Source organism: Micromesistius poutassou (assembly GCF_964030765.1).
Source record: "Micromesistius poutassou genome assembly, chromosome: 1".
Taxonomy (NCBI): Eukaryota; Metazoa; Chordata; class Actinopteri; order Gadiformes; family Gadidae; genus Micromesistius; species Micromesistius poutassou.
Genome location: NC_140271.1, coordinates 13626645 through 13644654, shown reverse-complemented (window position 1 = coordinate 13644654; position 18010 = coordinate 13626645). Strand labels below are relative to the sequence as shown.

Genomic DNA, 18010 nt, shown 5'->3' with positions numbered 1-18010 from the left:
CTGAAGACCTAATGTGATTAAGATCTGAATGATTTTTTTGGATCTTAGGGATGCTGGGAGACATGACTGTCTCTGACAGTGTATGACCGGTGTCTCTGGTCCACTGCAGTAACCCTAGAGGGTTATAGAGGGCTATGACTTTGCGGTGGAGCGTCAGAGACGCCCTTTTATCAGTGTGGATTTACACTGTTTACATTTACAAACAAATTGTCATTACTATTCTACAGGCACAACATTAACTTATTTATTCGTTCATTAAATCATGTATTCTACCAAACTAGCCTATGCGTTGATGTATGGTTTTCTCTATCGGTGTGGCATTGACATGTAACTGACATTGACATGTCATTGAGCTGCTACACTGTGTGACTGATGGGATGTTGTTATATGAATCGTTGTTGTATGAATGTTATATGAATCGAATTCACATTACATGCGCTTGATTTCAGCAGGGTTTATCATTTGCAGCTAACCTAAATTCAATAAATGACCAACATTTTTCCGCTCGCCTTTTTCATTATATAAATAGTTAGTTTAATAGTAATTCAATGCAATGTCATTGTTTCTGACCGGATGTGTATTCGGTTACCACACTATTAAAAAAAAAAGAAAAAAAAAAAAAAGAAACTTGAAATATAATCCGTAGCCACGCCTCTATATAACTATAACGCCCCCGAAAAAGAGCCAATCAGAAGCCACGTCGCCTCCTCCTCCATACGCGCTGACTTCCCAAGCTACGTCACAGCCCGTGTTGTACAACAGTTCTTCACCTCGGAGAGACACTGTTATCGAGAGCCACACAGACAAATCGAACTCACAGCACAGTGAATCCCAGGTAAATTACCATTTCATAATCAGATAATCACATTGTGTTGAAACACACAAGTTGATGTATTATGTGCTCCATCCTGCTGCTCAGTAGTTACTGCAATTCAAATTGCGGTAACCTTAACCAACGCTAACTAGCCTCGCTAGCTCAGCTGTTCTCCTACCTGGTATTTTAGTTTCCTGAACGGATTTGAAAGTCGTGTCTTGTTGTCCCTGTAGTTTGAACTATCTACCCCAGAGCCGCATTACAGGCCTGGCTGTACGTCAATGTGATCACTATTTAGCAGGTCATCGAGAAGATATGAAGCTCATATCCAGGAGACTTCTGATCGAAGGCTTCAGGCGTTTGAGATCGAGCCAAGAGCCTTTCGACTCCCCTGCTCCGACAGTCTGACCACGTGTGACAGGAGACGTTGTGTGTTCTAGATCTCCACAGACCGACCCCTACCATGGCCTTGAGAAGCGCCGTGTGCCGTCTTCTGGTCCCCGGCAGATGTGCCGTCATCTCGTCGAGCAGATCCCAAGGCAGCGCCGCACCTGCGATGGGTGAGGGACAGTCCACGACCCTGGATGTTGTACTTAGGCTGTACTGTAATAGACCACTCAATATATACGACCGTTAATTAAGACTTAATAAACGACCTGGCAACGGAAACGCTGTTTGTATTGTATTGCAATATTGTTATCGATTTGACGTGACCCCTAAAAAGCTGGCACATTCTTACTTTAACCAATGCTAGTTAGAGTTCTCCCAATCGTTTTGTAAACGATGAAGATGCTTCATAACTGATTTTCTTTTAATTTCCACAGCAGCAGAAAAGACAGAGCGGAAGCCTAAAGCACGTAGGTGTCTATAATCTACTCACTTGGTTCAGTCACCGTCCCAAACATGGTGTGTGTGTGTGTGTGTGTGTGTGAGAGACCAGTGCATCATGAAACAACTGTACAGTCAGATGCAAGCAGAGGAGACTAACATTAAAATCATAAATAATAATAAATAATAACATTGTTAAGACATGCCTACCATTTACCTCTACAGACTCCAGGAAAGACTGGCTTTGCTCCCCAATATCCCGTAAATGCACTTAACACTTCAGCAAGATGGGCTCTGCATGCAATTTACTTGAGTATAGGGGTAGAAAATGGAACCATTTACACTTTATCTCAAGTGTCTTCACTGTAAATAAAGTGAAATTACTGTAGGAAAAACAACCCAGTCCCTCTGGATGAAAGTCCTTCATGAGCAGGTAGGGGTTGGGCATCTTATTTAGTTGTAGAACGAGCAGGTAGGGGTCTTATTCAGTGGTAAAGGACGTTGTGGTGGTCTGAGTGGAGGTGGTGGTGGTCTGAGTGACGGTGCTGTTCAATGTGTCTCTCCGCCAGCCAAGCCGGTGTTTGACTGGCGCGACGCGCTGCAGCTGGAGGGGCTGCTGACTGAGGAGGAGGTCATGATCCGCGACTCCTTCAGGGACTACTGCCAGGAGAAGCTCATGCCCCGCATCCTGCTGGCCAATAGGAATGAAGGTAGAGACCCACACAACCAATCAACACTCATACATCAGCACCTAATTCTATTAGGCCTGTTTTAGAGATTTGAGGAAACGCTTTCCTATTGGAACACGTTCCAACGGGACAGTGGTAGTCCGTGTCGACTGGTTGCCCCTGGTGTGTTTCTGACCGCTCTTTCTCTTCTCCTCAGTGTTCCACAGGGAGATCATCTCCGAGATGGGGGAGATGGGGGTACTGGGCCCCACCATCAAAGGTACTGAACAGATGAAGAACCCTTTGTCTTCTAATGACAGAGTGGAGAGGCATGCTCCATTCCTCCATACCATGTCATTCCTTCCACGTTAGACAGGATAAAAGGACTTTATTGATCGCCTGGCCATCACAAAGGTCCTTTGAGGAGGCACTGTTAGTTGTAATGTCTGCCCACACAGACTCTGGGATGGGTTAGAAGTATCTGGGGAAACTCGTAAAAAACGGTTGAGTAGGTGAACAGGGTAGGAAAAGAAGTCCTCTAGGTTGTCTCTGATTGGCTTTGTGTATGTTGGTGTCCTTTGTGTAACATGTGTGTGTGTTATGTGTATAGGGTACGTTGGTGTCCTTTGTGTAACATGTGTGTGTTCTGTGTGTAGGGTATGTTGGTGTCCTTTGTGTAACATTTGTGTTATGTGTGTAGGCTATGTTGGTGTCTTTTGTGTTACATGTGCATGTAATGTGTGTAGGGCATGTTGGTGTTATATGTATGTTGTGTTATGTGTGTACAATATTTTTGTTTTGAGTGTGTGTTTGTCTAGGGTATGTTGGTGTCAGGCCTGCAGGTGTTTTCAGACTCCAGTAAAAGACATTAAGTCACATGGGATCGTGCTTCTATTATTAAATCAGCTTTGCTCTCTGGACTTTGTTCTCTAAACCAAATGGCTGATAATTTTCTTTTATAACCTCGGCTGAACATCAACCCAAAAAAAAAAATTGCCTCCCAAATGCCTCTTGCTTACATTTCACCTCGCCTGACTCTGGTGTCCTCCTCCGTCATCTAGGTTACGGCTGCGCGGGGACCAGCTACGTGGCGTACGGCCTCATCGCCCGGGAGGTGGAGCGTGTGGACAGCGGCTACCGCTCGGTGATGTCGGTCCAGTCCTCGCTGGTCATGCACCCCATCTACGCCTATGGCACCGAGGAGCAGAAGGAGAAGTGGCTCCCCAGACTAGGTGAGGAGGGACAGCCCCTGGTTCAGTAACATGGTGGTGTTTGTAGAGACAGCCCCCCCTGGTCATTAATGGTGCACTACAGTGATGATAACATTGTTTTGTTTGCAGCTCGAGGAGAGATCCTGGGCTGCTTCGGTCTGACGGAGCCCAACCACGGCAGTGACCCCGGGGGCATGGAGACCCGGGCCAGGTTCAACCCCTCCAGCCGCACCTACAGCCTGACAGGCTCCAAGACCTGGTACTACACTATACTATACTACTATACCATACCATAGTACACCATACCATACCATAGTAAACTTCTAGACACCTACAGCCTGACTGGCTCCAAGACCTGGTGGGATACCATACCATACTATACTATACTATAGAGACCTACAGCCTGACCTGCTCCAAGACCTGGTGGGATACCATACCATACTGTACTGTTCTATACTGTACTATTATACACACCTTCATCCTGATGGTCTCCAACTGCTTATTTCTTCAAATGAGCTTTTTATGACTTAGGTTCATCATGTGACCCACCATCATGTTTTCAGTTGACCTTCATTATCTGTTTGTGTGTATAATTAAACATATGATTTATATAATCTCCTGAAGGGTTGCTATGTAACAGACTTCCTGTTGAAGGTTAACATTCTGGTGGTCTCATATCTTCACCAGTAAACAACATGTCATTGTTATAGCGCTAGATGGCCACTAGGGGGAGCCCTCCACACTATTTACCAGTACACCCTGTGGCCTGAAGTTTACACATTTATATAAAAAATTAGATTTACATTTAGGGCTTTAAGCAGACGATTTTATACAAAGCGACTTACAAGAAGTACATTTGTCAGAAGAAAGAAAAACAATAATATATCTCTGTTGTTACAGTAAGGATGTTCATAGAACCAAGTGCCAAGCACTAACAATCACTAGGTTAACCCATTCCATGTATACAACAGAGATAGCTAGGATAAGATGCAACACAATGCTGAGTACTGTTTTTAAGTGCAAGGACGTACAACATACAATAAGTGCGTACACTAAGTGCCAGGACGTACAACATACAATAAGAAGAGGGGTGTAGGGGAAAATGAATCGTCATTCCATCGTCATGTCAAACAATGAAATTGTTAGAAAACAAAATAATTGGGAGGACAAATGGCCATGAGGTCAGTGGTTTGTTCTATCGGTCTAACGCGGGTGAGGTGAAGGCTACACGGTGGCTCAACCTCACCTCCTCACCCCCCGCTGTGTGTGCTCACCTGCTGACCTGCCCCCCCTCCACCCCAGGATCACCAACTCCCCCGAGGCGGACGTGGCCGTGGTCTGGGCCAAGACGGACGACGGGAAGGTGCGCGGCTTCATCCTGGAGCGCGGCATGAAGGGCTTCTCCACGCCCAAGATCGAGGGCAAGTTCTCCCTGAGGGCCTCCGTCACCGGGATGATCGTCATGGACGAGGTGGAGGTGCCCGAGGAGAACCTGCTGCCCAAGATCACTGGCCTTGGGGTGAGCACTACAATCACATGGAGGAACAGAATGGTGATGGTCTAACACCATCAACAAATTGGGTCTTATCTAACTTAAAGCCAGCACTGTGTGTGGCCGGTGTGTTAGTGGTGATGTCTGTATGCTCTCCATAATGAACTCTATAACGAGCTCCGCTGTGGGTTCCAGGGGCCGTTCGGCTGTCTGAACAACGCTCGCTACGGCATTGCCTGGGGGGCCCTGGGGGCCGCCGAGTTCTGCTTCCACGCGGCGCGCCAGTACACCATGGACCGGTGAGGAGGAGCTCAGCACATACACACTGGTGGTGTTGATGATGATGATGATGAGGATGTACGGTACCTGGATTGTAGTGCAGGGTTTCTCAGCTTTAGACTCTGGAGGCAGTGGGGGGGCACCTGATATGTTTAGGGGGTCAGGTGAGATTGCAGACCTAACAGCTGTAGATATCTGAGTGAAGAGCTCCCATCAGCCCTATGGGTAGAAACAAGAAGGTTGAGAACCAATGCTGTAAGAATATTCATATTTCTATTTGAAAAGATTAGTTGACCTAACCCAGGGGTCGGCAACCCAAAATGTTGAAAGAGCCATATTGGACCAAAAAAACAAAAACAAATATGTCTGGAGCCGCAAAAAATTAAAAGCCTTATATAACCCTTATAATGAAGGCAACGCATGCTGTATGTATCTATAGTAGCTATATTAGCTTATCAAAATGACTAAATTAACTACAAATACATAATGAGCCTTCATGATTTAGGCCAAGTCCACACGTACCAAAACGATCTTTTTTTTCTCCGTTTTCCCTGGCATCGTTTCAAGAACATTTGCGTCCACACGGATCCATCTCAATACGACTCAACACGCTACTTCATGTTCCAGGCGTATAGGTGGCGCTGTTTTAACCCTTTTGATCGTCTCAATTGGCGCACGCATGGCTGTTGTTTGTTTGTAAAATGTGGCTTATGTGGTTGTCCATCAGTCTTTTTTTCTCAGCGTGGTGGCACAGGAGCATAATATTTTGCGTAGTGGTGGGCCGTTATCGGCGTTAACGTGCTGCGTTAACGCGAGACTCTTATCGGGCGATAAAAAAAATATCGCCGTTAATCTATTCTCAAAATTGAACTAACCAGAAGCTGAGTGTTTAATAAAATATACTGTCCATAATCGCGCCATATGCTGGAGACAATGTAGCAATGATAATAGAAACAACTTGGGTGAGCGATGACACGTTTTGGGTTGATCGTGACATCAGAGCGTCGAAATAGTTGGTGTTGTTGTTGTTGTAATAATCCAAATCTTCCTCCGAGCTACCCGCCTTGGTACGGCGGTAGGCGGACGCGTACCAGCCGTCTGCCGTCAACGCCGCCGCCCCGGCTGCCGCGACGCGCACCGGAGACGAGCGTGCCGTGGACCTGTAGCGAGAGCACGTCCCGGCGCCGTTATATTTTCCCGCGTTTGAGTTTGTGATAGTAAGCGTGTAGTAAATTATACTAGAGTTTGTGATGCATTTTGGAAACAGGAGATGAGCCCCTGGTCTAATGCGCCACCTGGCTTGAGAAACCCCATCTTTTTCCATTTTCAAACATTTTTGAAAAAGCTCCAGGGAGCCACTAGGCGGCGTTAAAGAGCCGCATGCGGCTCTAGAGCCGCGGGTTGCCGACCCCTGACCTAACCCATGGACTTGAGCAACTAGTCAATGGTTAGTCAATGGTTGATCAAAAGGTCAAAAGGAAGATGAAGGAAACAATGGAGTAGGAGGTTAACCGTGATGAATGACAGAAAGGCTGCACTTTGTGTAATATTAATCCTCCCTGTGTTGTGGTTCTCCCAGGATCCAGTTTGGAGTGCCTCTGGCCCGCAACCAGCTGATGCAGAAGAAGATGGCCGACATGCTGACAGAGATCACCCTGGGCCTGCATTCCTGTCTGCAACTGGGCAGACTCATCGACGACAAGAAGTCAGTCACTCCCTTTATACACTATGTCCATGTCCACAGACTAGCCTGGACCTTTCTGAAGATCATCCTCAAAGGGGGAGGAAATATAACTAATAAATGGGAAAAGTAAAAGAAAAAGTTTCACAATTTCATAAACAAACAAAATATTTTACTTTAAATAATTTGGTTCCAACACAAGCTGTCACAGTTTAATTGACCTCAAGATGTCTATCATTTGACAGCCTAATCTAAGTTAAACTGAGGTAAGAAGATGGTAACAAATTGATAAAAGATACGTTTCGATCAGTTTTGAGTCTTGAATATAAGGTGCATGGTGTGTCTCACCATGCAGTACGTTCTCTGTCCTCAGGGTGGCCCCAGAGAGTCTTTAATATAAGGTGTCTCACCCTGCTGTATGTAGAGGAGTCTTTAATAGGTGTCTCACCGTGCTGTATGTCCTGTGTCCTCAGGGCGGCTCCAGAGATGATCTCCATGCTGAAGAGGAACAGCTGTGGTAAGGCGCTGGACGTGGCCCGCCAGGCCCGGGACATGCTGGGGGGCAACGGCATTGCAGACGAGTACCACGTCATCCGCCACGTCATGAACCTGGAGGCGGTCAACACCTACGAAGGTAGGCCCCGCCCACTTCCTCTCACCCCCACTGTTGAATAGCGTAGCTCCTGCCTACAACACTAAGCCCCTCCTCTGTAAGAGTTGACACTCTGCCCTCAATGTTTAACCCCTCCCCCTGTCTGTCAAGATTCAGCCTACAACATTTAACTGTGGTCTAAATGCTAAGGCCCGCCCACTTCTTCTAGTATTGGTCAATATCCAGTACGTGTGTATTTGATGGACAGCCACTACAGTGAGTAGTGTGGTTGGCTGGCACTGTGGAGGCCTTCTGTGGTGAGAATGCATTTTGGTTTCCTCCAAAACCATGCAGACCTGCAGGTCAGGCTGACTGGAGAGGCTAAATTTAGGACTGAAGTGTTCTCACATTCAGGGTCTCCTGCCCTTTCTCTTGGCCCTAACGTGTCAGGATAAGACACAATGGGGACAAGAGAAAGGACAGGAGACCCTTTCCCCTGTGGGAACAGTCTTGACATTAATTATTGTTGGATTTAGATAAGGCAGTGCACCAGTATAGACAACCAGTCAAGTAAATTTACACTGACCCTGCAGGTGCTACGACAGACGTTTGTAAAACCAGCCTGAGGTTAAAGCTAAAGGATCAGGAAGTTATTTTACCCTAATATGGTCCATTGGGACATACGAAAATATACATTTGAATAGCCAATGTATGTACATGTATTACATCCCACATGTATTAAACAGACCCATTGAGAATGAATAAAATTGGATCAACAAAGTGCAGTGGTTGATGATAGGGTTAGCCACTCAAGTTGTCACAAGAGTGACCTAAAGATGCTATCATGCTAATAGATGTTGTTGTCTCTCCCCCCCCCCCCCCCCCCAAGGTACCCACGACATCCATGCCCTGATCCTGGGCCGAGCAATCACTGGCCTGCAGTCGTTCACCGTGAACAACTAAGACCCTCCCTACATCACCACCAACTTCAGACTGTAACAAACACTGGCCTGGTGTTCTGCATAACACTACTGCTATAGCTCTCCTTCTCTAGAGGCTTGATGTTGATTTGAGCCGTAGATCAGGTGTGTAAAATGGAGGTCAGAAATATCTTGTGCAGTGTAATTATTTTCAGCAGATTTCTAACTATTTTTCTATGACCACGCCCATAACAAGTGAAGAATCTCAGTGCAAATGTACCATTGTGGAGAGGCAGACTTGTTGAACAGAATGTACGGAATAAACGGTTCTCCATGAGGTGAAAATGCAACGGATACATTTACATCCAGAATGAGAAGCAGAATTGAGTGAAACCGTTTTCAGTGCTAAAGCCCAGGGTTTAGTGTAATAGACCACCAGGTGTGAGGGTGATTAGTCATGGCAGGACACACCCAGATGTACGGTGGATAGATCAACTCCCCTATCAATTTCCCACATGCAGTTTGATCGATCCATCATACATCACCATGGACACTGACCTGTGATGTCTGAGTGGACCGAGTTTTAACGGCTTGTAATGGCTAATTAAACTCCCACCTGTTGGTCAAATAGGGGCCCTTTTAAATCACCCCTACTTTTGAATGTGTGTTTGATTCTGCTCATCAGGGGGATGTACTCCGCATGAGTCCCTGTGTTACTGTTGACCGTGAGGGTGACCTTCACTCTGACTGTTCGTGCGTTGCATGGCACGTCGAAAGCTCATAATAAAAGCTTATTTAAGTGTTTGAGTCGTCTCTTTGAGTCAGACGGTTTGCTTTTGTATTGTGTTCCAATTTTAGCGAAAAACACATTAGCTTGAAAGAAAAACTGTTTAAGGATGCTTATCTTTGCGTGAATTTTGGGATGACTCGTCTACCAATGACTTCAAGTTGGTTGTGTTTTAACCGGTGATTGTTGCGCCAAACTGTTTGCAAAGGGACACTTGCTTGCGACACAGCAAGCGCCTGCTAGTTGACCTGCCGGGCGGGACGATCAGTACTTGCCCACATAAAGAGCTTAGTTCTGATTGGATCGCTTCCCAAATCGTCCCGTTAACATTTTCGTCTCGTTTTTATTCGTTAACGAAAGTGTCAAAAGATTTCGTCGTAGTTTTTTTTTTCATTTAGTTATCATCTCGTTTTCGTCAGACTGTAGACCCCCGCCGCACCCCAATGTTTTCTCAATGGATCTCCACGAATCACAAGTGGCCAATTTTGTTTAAAAAAAACGGAAAATTTTGCCGAAAGGTGACTAGTTTGCATGCCTGAGATTTTATACGATTTAATAAAAAGAAATGTAAAAAAAACTGATCCCTCAAGAAACTAATTTTGGTCAGGAACGAAGTTGATAACAAGTTAATTTACTCATTTATTTTTTGACTACACTTTGGCGGTATTCAAAAGTGAATATCAAACTGTTCATAATGGAATAGACTCACTGTTCAGACAGTCAACAGTCAGACCTTTAATATAATATACCATGAAGTTTGGAAACTATACAACATGCTCCCAAAATTTTACTTACAGGGCTTACATTAAACAAGGGATGTGTTTGAGTCCACATGGACGGTTCATTATGAACCTACAGCATGAAACTCTTAGAATTATTAAACATTTTAACTCACAACCATAACTGCAACATATAGGGTTTTATCAAACCCAGAGTGAACATTAATTAATGGCTACCTGAACACCAAATATGAACTAAAAAGAACTACCAGCTCAATGAACAGCCACCTGCTGATATGGACTTCCTGTGTATCTCATGAACTCATTCAGCATAGAGAGGGGTCGCCCGGGAGGTGGTCCCTGGCTCTGTCAGGGTCCGGGGGCTGTGCAGCAGGCCGGTGTTGATGACAGACAGTGTGGCGCTGACCTCATGCAGTTCGGTGCTCAGCTGGCAGCTCCTCTCCAGCACCCGGGACAGCTCCAGCAGCTGCTGCTCCATGCCCTGGCCCTGCTCCTCGTAGCTGGAGAACAGCTGCTCCTTCACCTGCTGGCACACGTCCCCCACCTGGGGACACGGAGACAGAGAGAGAGACACACGCACTCACACACACGCAGACACAGACACAAACAGGCACATACAGGGACACGCACACACACAGGCACGCAGACACATACACAGGAATGCACACACACACACACACACACTAGTGCTGCTACCTTCTCAACAAGAGAACCCCAAAACAAAGGTCAAGAAGATATTGAGTAATTAAATACTCTAAATAAATTTTGATGGATTAGAAAAAAAAGTGAGAGGCAAAGCCAATGATAATTAAAAACAAATCTTAGTCTCAAAAAAGCTATGGGCCGAACCCCTTCCAACCACTGATGTTGTACTTGATCTGCTCTCCTTTATGAGGCTTAGCTTCATGTTCAGAGTCCCCCTGCGGTACCTTTGACATCAGCTGGTTCTGGAAGCTGCAGATGATCTCCTGGTCGCGGTCTCGGCTCTGGTTGATCCTCTGCACCAGCTCCTGGGCTCGTCTCCCGATGTCTTCCACATCTGACCCCAGCAAGGAGCAGGAGGAGGAGGAGGAGGAGGAGGCGGTCTGGGGGGCTCCTAGCCTGGGCTTCTTACGGCTGGGGCTGGGGTCTCGCTGGGGGATGCTGGAGATGTCCAGCATGATGCCTGAGTCTTCGCTGTGAAGACAGTGTATATTTAGTAATTTATTTAGCAGATGCTTTAATCCAAAGCAGCCGCAGTGAATACAGATACAGAATTAAGAAGAGGTAGGGGTGAGGCTTCATTCTCAAGGCTGTCTACCGATTGAGAACGTTGGGGTTCGAACACAGAACCAGGTGTAACCTGACAGTCAAGACCCTAAACCCAAGATTATACTCGTTAGGGGTCACTACACTATTTACAACTTACATTTTGGTTGGATCCATAACAAAATCAATTTATAATAATTATTAACATAACGCATGCATTGTCCAGCTCTAAGTCGGTTGAAAATATCGACTTGGAGAAGTTGGAGCGAATAAACCTAGATTTCCTCTTCACCTGGGCATCACATGGTCCCCGGTGTCCCCGGTGCCGTGTTGTATGGAGAGGTCCTAGAGCGGAAATAAGAGACCGACCGTTACTCATCTCAGCCAAAGTTCTAAAGCTATCCAGAAGGTTTGAGGTGAAGGTGGACCGATGTGGGGTGACCTCGGCGGGCTGCGGGACAAGGAGGTCGGACCCGGGTCTGGATGTGGAGAACCTTGGAGGTTTGGGGGTGGACTGATAGATGGGCGCAGATTTCCCACGGAGAAACTCAGCCATTCTTCTCCTAAATAATCAATGAAAAGTCACATGATGCTTATAAAACATAAAGGCCCATGTCTATACGAGACAGAGTTAGCTTAACTATCTCGATAGTTTTAGATGGTCGAACTAGATGGTCGAATCAACCGAAACACGAACCTTAAAGTTATCTTAAGTGGTTTTAACTTGATATATGAGTTACCTTTAGAGACAGGTACTGTAGAATGAGTCTAGAAGACGAACTTTATCCGAACTGTTCTATCAGTAACGTGTCGTCCTCGTTAGATCTGTGACCGACAGCTCGGTGGCCCAATCAGAACGACTCCTGCTGATTACTCTCAGTCGATCGGCTGTGGTCCTACAATTATATTTTTTACATTTCAATTTTAATTAATTTAATATTATTATTATTTTTTTCTTTTTGTAAAAGAAAACTTGAACCATTGATGTAAAATAATTTATTCTATGCTTTATTTAGACTACATGATCTAAGCTATTATCAATACCTCATTGGACCACACATTTGCTAACAAGTTGTTAGCAAGCTAATTCATGACTGTTGTTAGTAACAACAGTCATGAATTAGCTTCTTCTTCTATACATGCCATGGAGTGGTCAACACAACACCATATACAGTTTTATGGGTCTGAGATAAGTCAGACCCTACAAACATGGCCTCTTTGCCATTCCACCTTGCAGGCCAAGACAGACTGAAGGTTTACCTGGGTGAATTAGAACCTGTAGGCGTGGTTTATTTACCACTCTGCCCACAGAAGAATAAAATTATGTTTCATCACATTTACATTTAGGGCATTTAGCAGACGCTTTTATCCGAAGCGACTTACACACAGTTCACACACACACACACACACACACACACACACACACACACACACACACACACACACACACACACACACACACACACACACACACACACACACACACACACAGCGGTGTCAACCATGCAAGGCGACAGCCAGCTCATAAGGAGCAGTCAGGGTGAGGCGTCTCACTCAGGGACACCTCCACACTCAGCTTGGAGGAGCCGGGGATCGAACTAGCAACCTTCCTGTTACAAGTCAGCCCACTCTTCCTCCTGATCAAAGCAGACCCCCATTACTCATTAACCGCAAAAAAAAACATTGTGTCTGTCAAAAAAATGACAGATTAACCCTACATTTGATCATCAATGCAGGAAATCTGCCATTTAAAGCCTCCTTTTATATTCATGTAGCTTCCCATACCATGTTGTGTCTCCTATACAGCGCCCGGCCGTGACTCGAGGTGTTGTCTTACAGAGGGCCGCTCCCCTGACAGGTCCCCCAGCAGACAGACAGACAGACGCCCCTGACAGGTCCCCCAGCAGACAGACAGACAGACGCCCCTGACAGGTCCCCCAGCAGACAGACAGACGGACGCTCCTGGCAGGTAGCGAAGCAGACAGACAGACAGACGCTCCTGGCAGAGGCCCAGGTGATGTTCTGAGCGGCCGTGTCCCGCCACGGGACCGTCAGTAAGACGATAGGGTCAGACATAAGCACAAGAGGCGTGGCAACATCAGATACATATGGATTTATATACAGATATCGTTGTTGTTGACACATCTGTGGTCTATGGCGCCCTTTAAAAAACACTGTTCAAATGCTCAGATAAAATGTCCTCTATTTCCCTCTCCCTCCCCATATCTCTCTCTCCCTCCCCATTTAGCTATCTCTCCAAACCTCTACCTCTCTCTCCCTCCCCATCTCTCTCTTTCAGTCTCTCTCCCTCTTCATCTATAAATGTCTTTGCCTATGTACATCAAAGGATGTGTTTGTGTGTATGTGTTTGTGTGTGTGTATGCAGAAAAGACTATGTGTGTATGTTTTTGTGTGGTCTTGTATAACAGAATTGCTCTCATGTTTCTGTGACTCCGGACCCCTCTCAGATGAGCCGTGACTAATTAATCCCAACGAGTCCGGAGAGATGCTCCGTGTTCTGCAGTCCTTAAGCACCCTAATTAGCCCCAGCTGGACGTCTAATGCCGAGGTAATTAAGATGATGAGTCCGTTTCTAATCTCCCACTGAGATGAGAGGAACGCGGCCCCTGAAGTGACTTCTCCTTTAGTGCCGCTCATCCAACAGGGATGACTCTGATCCTCCCTGAACCACCCCAAACACCCGATTACGACATGGCCGGTCAGCAGAATCAACTCCCAGAGCGATGTATCGTAAGGTCACCCACATTCTGAGAGGAAAGTGCTGTTATTGGCCATTTCAGGTTGGAGGTTGTAAGAGGTAGTTAGGACTGGAGTCACTAGTCTGTAGACCTTATTCTCCTTGTGTGGGGGAAGCTTCTAGAATCTTTGGGGGATCTCTGACAACTCAATGATAACGCATTGTTAATTTTGATGGGGAGGGAGAGAGAAGGAGAGGTTTGGGGAGAGAGAGGGAGAAAAAATATAAATAAATTGCTTCCTATCCCCTCAACACAAGCAACAAGGCACGACTAAGAAGCAGTAATAAGAACATAAAGGGTTGAATGAAGATAAATGGCCTTAAATTCGTGGAGACGTTGAGACCGCTCACCTCTGAGAAATCAGTTGCTTTTCAATTGTTGACATGTCACCTGGGCGTGTCCTGTCTGGAAGGGGCGTATCATGTATTGAAGGTGCGTGTTCTCATAGCGTGTTCTGCCTGGAAGGGGCGTGTCCCGTGTCCAATGGCGTGCAGGGGGCGTGTCTTGTGGGCGAGTGGGCGGGGCGAAGTAGTTAACATAGTCCTGTAATTTTTGGTGCACTTTCAGTACCGAGGACAGCGACAGGGAGGGCTAGAGGGTTTAAAACATGGAATTCCGAACTCTTTTGTTGAACATTTAACTTTACTTCAACAAATTCATTCATCACGTTTTCTCTTCATCTGTCCTTGCAGAAAAAAACAAAACACTCGCCCGCTCCTGTAGGACTCGGTTCGACTCGATTTGTCTTTTTAAAGAATTTTTTTTGAAGAAACGCCAACCAAGACGGCCGCAGCCATGAATGGTATTAATCCCATAAATAGAACCGCCCTGAACTTCACGGGGCTGGGCCAGGGGTTCCCGTACCTCACGGTGACGGAGGAGCCTTTGTACCGGCAGTACCGGCCGGCGGCTCGGGACCTCATCCCGCTGCCCCGGGCCGTGCTCTACCTGCTGATGGCCGCCCTGGTGGTGGTGGGGGTCGCCTACGCCATAGTGGGACATCTGATCAAAGACCTGGCCATCGACATCACAGGTGAGGACCTTCTCTAGACCCAACCAACCAATCAACTTTATTGACAAAGCTGCTAAACCGCAGGTAGAAAATATATAGCTCAGAATAAGGGCTTTAATATTTCGTTTTAAAACATTGACATACTGTGATGAGAGAGGCATCCAGATAGACTGTAAGATGGAAAGTACAACACTTCAACTCTAACAAGGAAACAGATCGTTAAACCAGTGAATAAAGTTGAACTTTTATTTTGAAGTAGTAAGTAGTAGAATAGCCGAGCTGGTCTGCAGAACCTGCAGCGCTCCGCGTTTAGAGGCTCCGACCAGATCAAACATGCCCCTCCACGGCTCCACTGCCGTTGACGGTCTTCAGCAGCAGTCTATTTGCCACGTATCGGAGGCAAACCTTTCACCTATCCCCCCTCGTCCTCTATGCTCGCCTCCCTCACCCTCTCACCTTGATGGATGCCCTTCTCCGTTCCTTTCACAACGTTCTCTAGTCATTACGTCTCGATCTTAACAGAGGATTTCTGTTGTACAAGAAGTATCAGTCCATACTGGTGGCCCAGATCATCAGATGATCTCCTCTAGAAACCAGAGCCTTCAGGAGCCTCACCAAACACTCTGTGTTCCTTAGATCATTCCTACAGCCTTTAAGGCCAGATACTGGTTATAATCATCCTAAGGGTCAAGTCAAGTCTCCCACAACACCAGCTCACACTCCTTCCAGTTCAATCAGCGAGAAATCGTATTTAGTGCTGCTGGGGCCACAGGTGTCGGGAGTCTGCCACAGAGAGCCCTTCTGCACCTTAGAGTCCTAGACCTCAGGGTCCTGCACCCCAGGGTCCGGAGGGTCCTAGACCTCAGGGTCAAATTCTGGAAAATACTGGAGTAGTGAGAATAACAGCTGTTGTCGTCATCCTCACTTTGAATGGGCAAAAAAGCCCCAAGATGGTCGCTCCAAGTGCAAGGGACCCTCCTATAGCGGTGTTCCCCCCCGTCCCATCATAATAAGCTCTGTGTGTCCTGCAGAGTGCGTTCTGGGCCCCACGGGCGAGGAGGAGAAGGAGCAGCAGGAGGTGAAGCTGCAGCACAGCACCCCCTGCCACGCCCAGTCGGTAATGCAGTTGGCCCACGGCAACGCCTTTCACGTGTGGGACACGGACAACATGGTCATCTCGCTGCCCCCCGCTGACGACAGCGCGCCCTGCAGCCCCCTGATGCACGCCGCCATGCCCTACATGCCCTCTTTCTTCCCTGGCCACGCCCACAGCCCCCTCCACCACTACACCGGGCTGGCCTCACCCCCCTCCCCCACCAGCCCACGGCCAATCAAGGACCACAGGATCTAGCCCGGGTGGATCCGGTCTACTCTGGTCTGTACCTCAACACACATTTCTGATCTGACTTCCTGTGAGCGGTGTTAGTCGATACAGTGTGCTGGTCCCCCGAGCAAGAACAACAACAATCACAACAACAACAACAGAGTTCTGTCCGCTCCGACCGGCTGTGACGCTGTGTGGGGAGGCGTGAGTGGGAGGGACAAGGAGAGGGTCGACAGTAAGATTCTTATAAACAATGATGGAAATCACTTGACTCATCGACTACAGATATGTCCGGGTAAATTGATGCTACCCGCTACTTGAAAAGTTACATATTGCAGCTTTAACTTCCGGTAAGACGTGCTGGGGAACACATGCAGACTGTGGAGACCAGGGGATGGACAAAGACCAGCAGCTTGTGGTCTGGGCTCGTTTGGTGCTAAGATGGTTCAATGTGTGAAAACTGATGTATGAAAACACACTCATGTACCCTGTAATGATCGCTACAAAGAACATGGCTTCTATACTCGCTATGCTCCACTTTGAGATGTTCACCATTACACCAGTAAATGATTACTTTAGTCTACTGTCACTACTACTTTCAGTGAACTGTTTGTTGTCATATCAAGTGTGTAATGGTGCATAGGCCTGTGTGTACTTATAATGATCAGATTCCAGCGTGTTTAGTACATATTATCCAGCATATTATTGAAGTAAACACTGCATTCATGGAAAGAGAATATTAAAAGTATTGGACTCAATGATGATACGAGTTAACTATTGTTTGAAAGTGCACAAAGAAAGCAGTTACTGGTAACTTTGGCCGCTACACTATCCTGTTGTCCTGATATTCTACAACAGAAGAAACAACCAACCCCCTTTGTGTTGTCCTGATCTTGTTTCCACACAGTAGTACAAACACTCTGGACCCTCCCACTCACTGGTTTAATGTTATTTCAGGACTTGTGGGATTAGCTCAGCACAGACTCCTCGAGTTCCAGCGTTTCAGAGAAGATCCAGGCCTAATCCTCTGGCCGCTCTCCCAGCGACGAGATCCCCCTTCTGGGGAAGCCTGGAGGGGAGACACCCTGGAGGAGGGGAGCCACTCTGGAAACCTCTGCTAGTTTTGTCCTACGGAGCCAGAACAGCTCGGTGACTTCAGTCTCACACCTCCTCCCTCGTGATGTAAACCTGTTGGAGAGCAGAGGACCACCCAGGAGAGTCTCATAGCACCACCCAGGAGTGCCTCTGAGCTCCACCTGTGTGCCTGTCAACACCACACACACAGCTTAGGGCCTTGCGGTATACCTAAAAGAGAGCCAATCGTAATCCCAAACCCTGAGAAACTCAAAAATAGACTTAAATCCTTAGTTACAGGTTAGTAGTAACAGGTCAGGCTTTCCCCCCTACACACACACACACGTGTCTTACACTTGCCAAAGGTTTTACTCTCGCAGGACATGACAAACAGAGCCCTATCATTCTATGAACCCCATGAGCATTGCTTTTGTTACATGCAAGCCCCCCCCCCCCCCCACCCAACACAAACACATACACCTATTTATGTCCATGTCAATACAAAATATTATACAGGACATTGATATTAGAGGGTGCCAACTAATTATCACACACAAATACAGCATAAAGCTCTCCTTCAC

At 46.8% G+C, this 18010-nt stretch overlaps 2 protein-coding genes across 2 annotated transcripts; one reads left to right on the top strand and one right to left on the bottom strand.

The window, feature by feature from the left end:
* The first annotated feature begins 741 nt into the window (after positions 1 to 741).
* Positions 742 to 9289, top strand: gcdhb (glutaryl-CoA dehydrogenase b). The gene is made up of 12 exons (XM_084488695.1): positions 742 to 835; positions 1255 to 1374; positions 1639 to 1671; positions 2212 to 2352; positions 2528 to 2590; positions 3372 to 3542; positions 3651 to 3780; positions 4824 to 5040; positions 5209 to 5312; positions 6872 to 6997; positions 7447 to 7607; positions 8455 to 9289. The coding sequence occupies exons 2-12, from the start codon at positions 1278 to 1280 to the stop codon at positions 8526 to 8528; spliced, it is 1317 nt and encodes a 438-aa protein (XP_084344821.1). The 5' UTR covers positions 742 to 835; positions 1255 to 1277; the 3' UTR covers positions 8529 to 9289.
* Positions 9290 to 10313: 1024 nt separating this feature from the next.
* Positions 10314 to 11816, bottom strand: syce2 (synaptonemal complex central element protein 2; the record flags this gene model as incomplete). The annotated part of the gene is made up of 4 exons (XM_084488778.1): positions 10314 to 10556; positions 10942 to 11188; positions 11553 to 11605; positions 11703 to 11816. 4 exons carry the CDS (start codon positions 11814 to 11816, stop codon positions 10314 to 10316), a joined length of 657 nt encoding a protein of 218 aa, XP_084344904.1.
* Positions 11817 to 18010: the final 6194 nt, after the last annotated feature.

Coding starts and splice junctions, on each gene's coding strand:
- gcdhb (XM_084488695.1), top strand. CDS start 1,278: ATGGCCTTGAGAAGCGCCGTGTGCCGTCTTCTGGTCCCCGGCAGATGT. Junction 3,543..3,650: donor GAAGTGGCTCCCCAGACTAG/GTGAGGAGGGAC, acceptor TTTTGTTTGCAG/CTCGAGGAGAGATCCTGGGC. Junction 5,313..6,871: donor CGCCAGTACACCATGGACCG/GTGAGGAGGAGC, acceptor TGGTTCTCCCAG/GATCCAGTTTGGAGTGCCTC.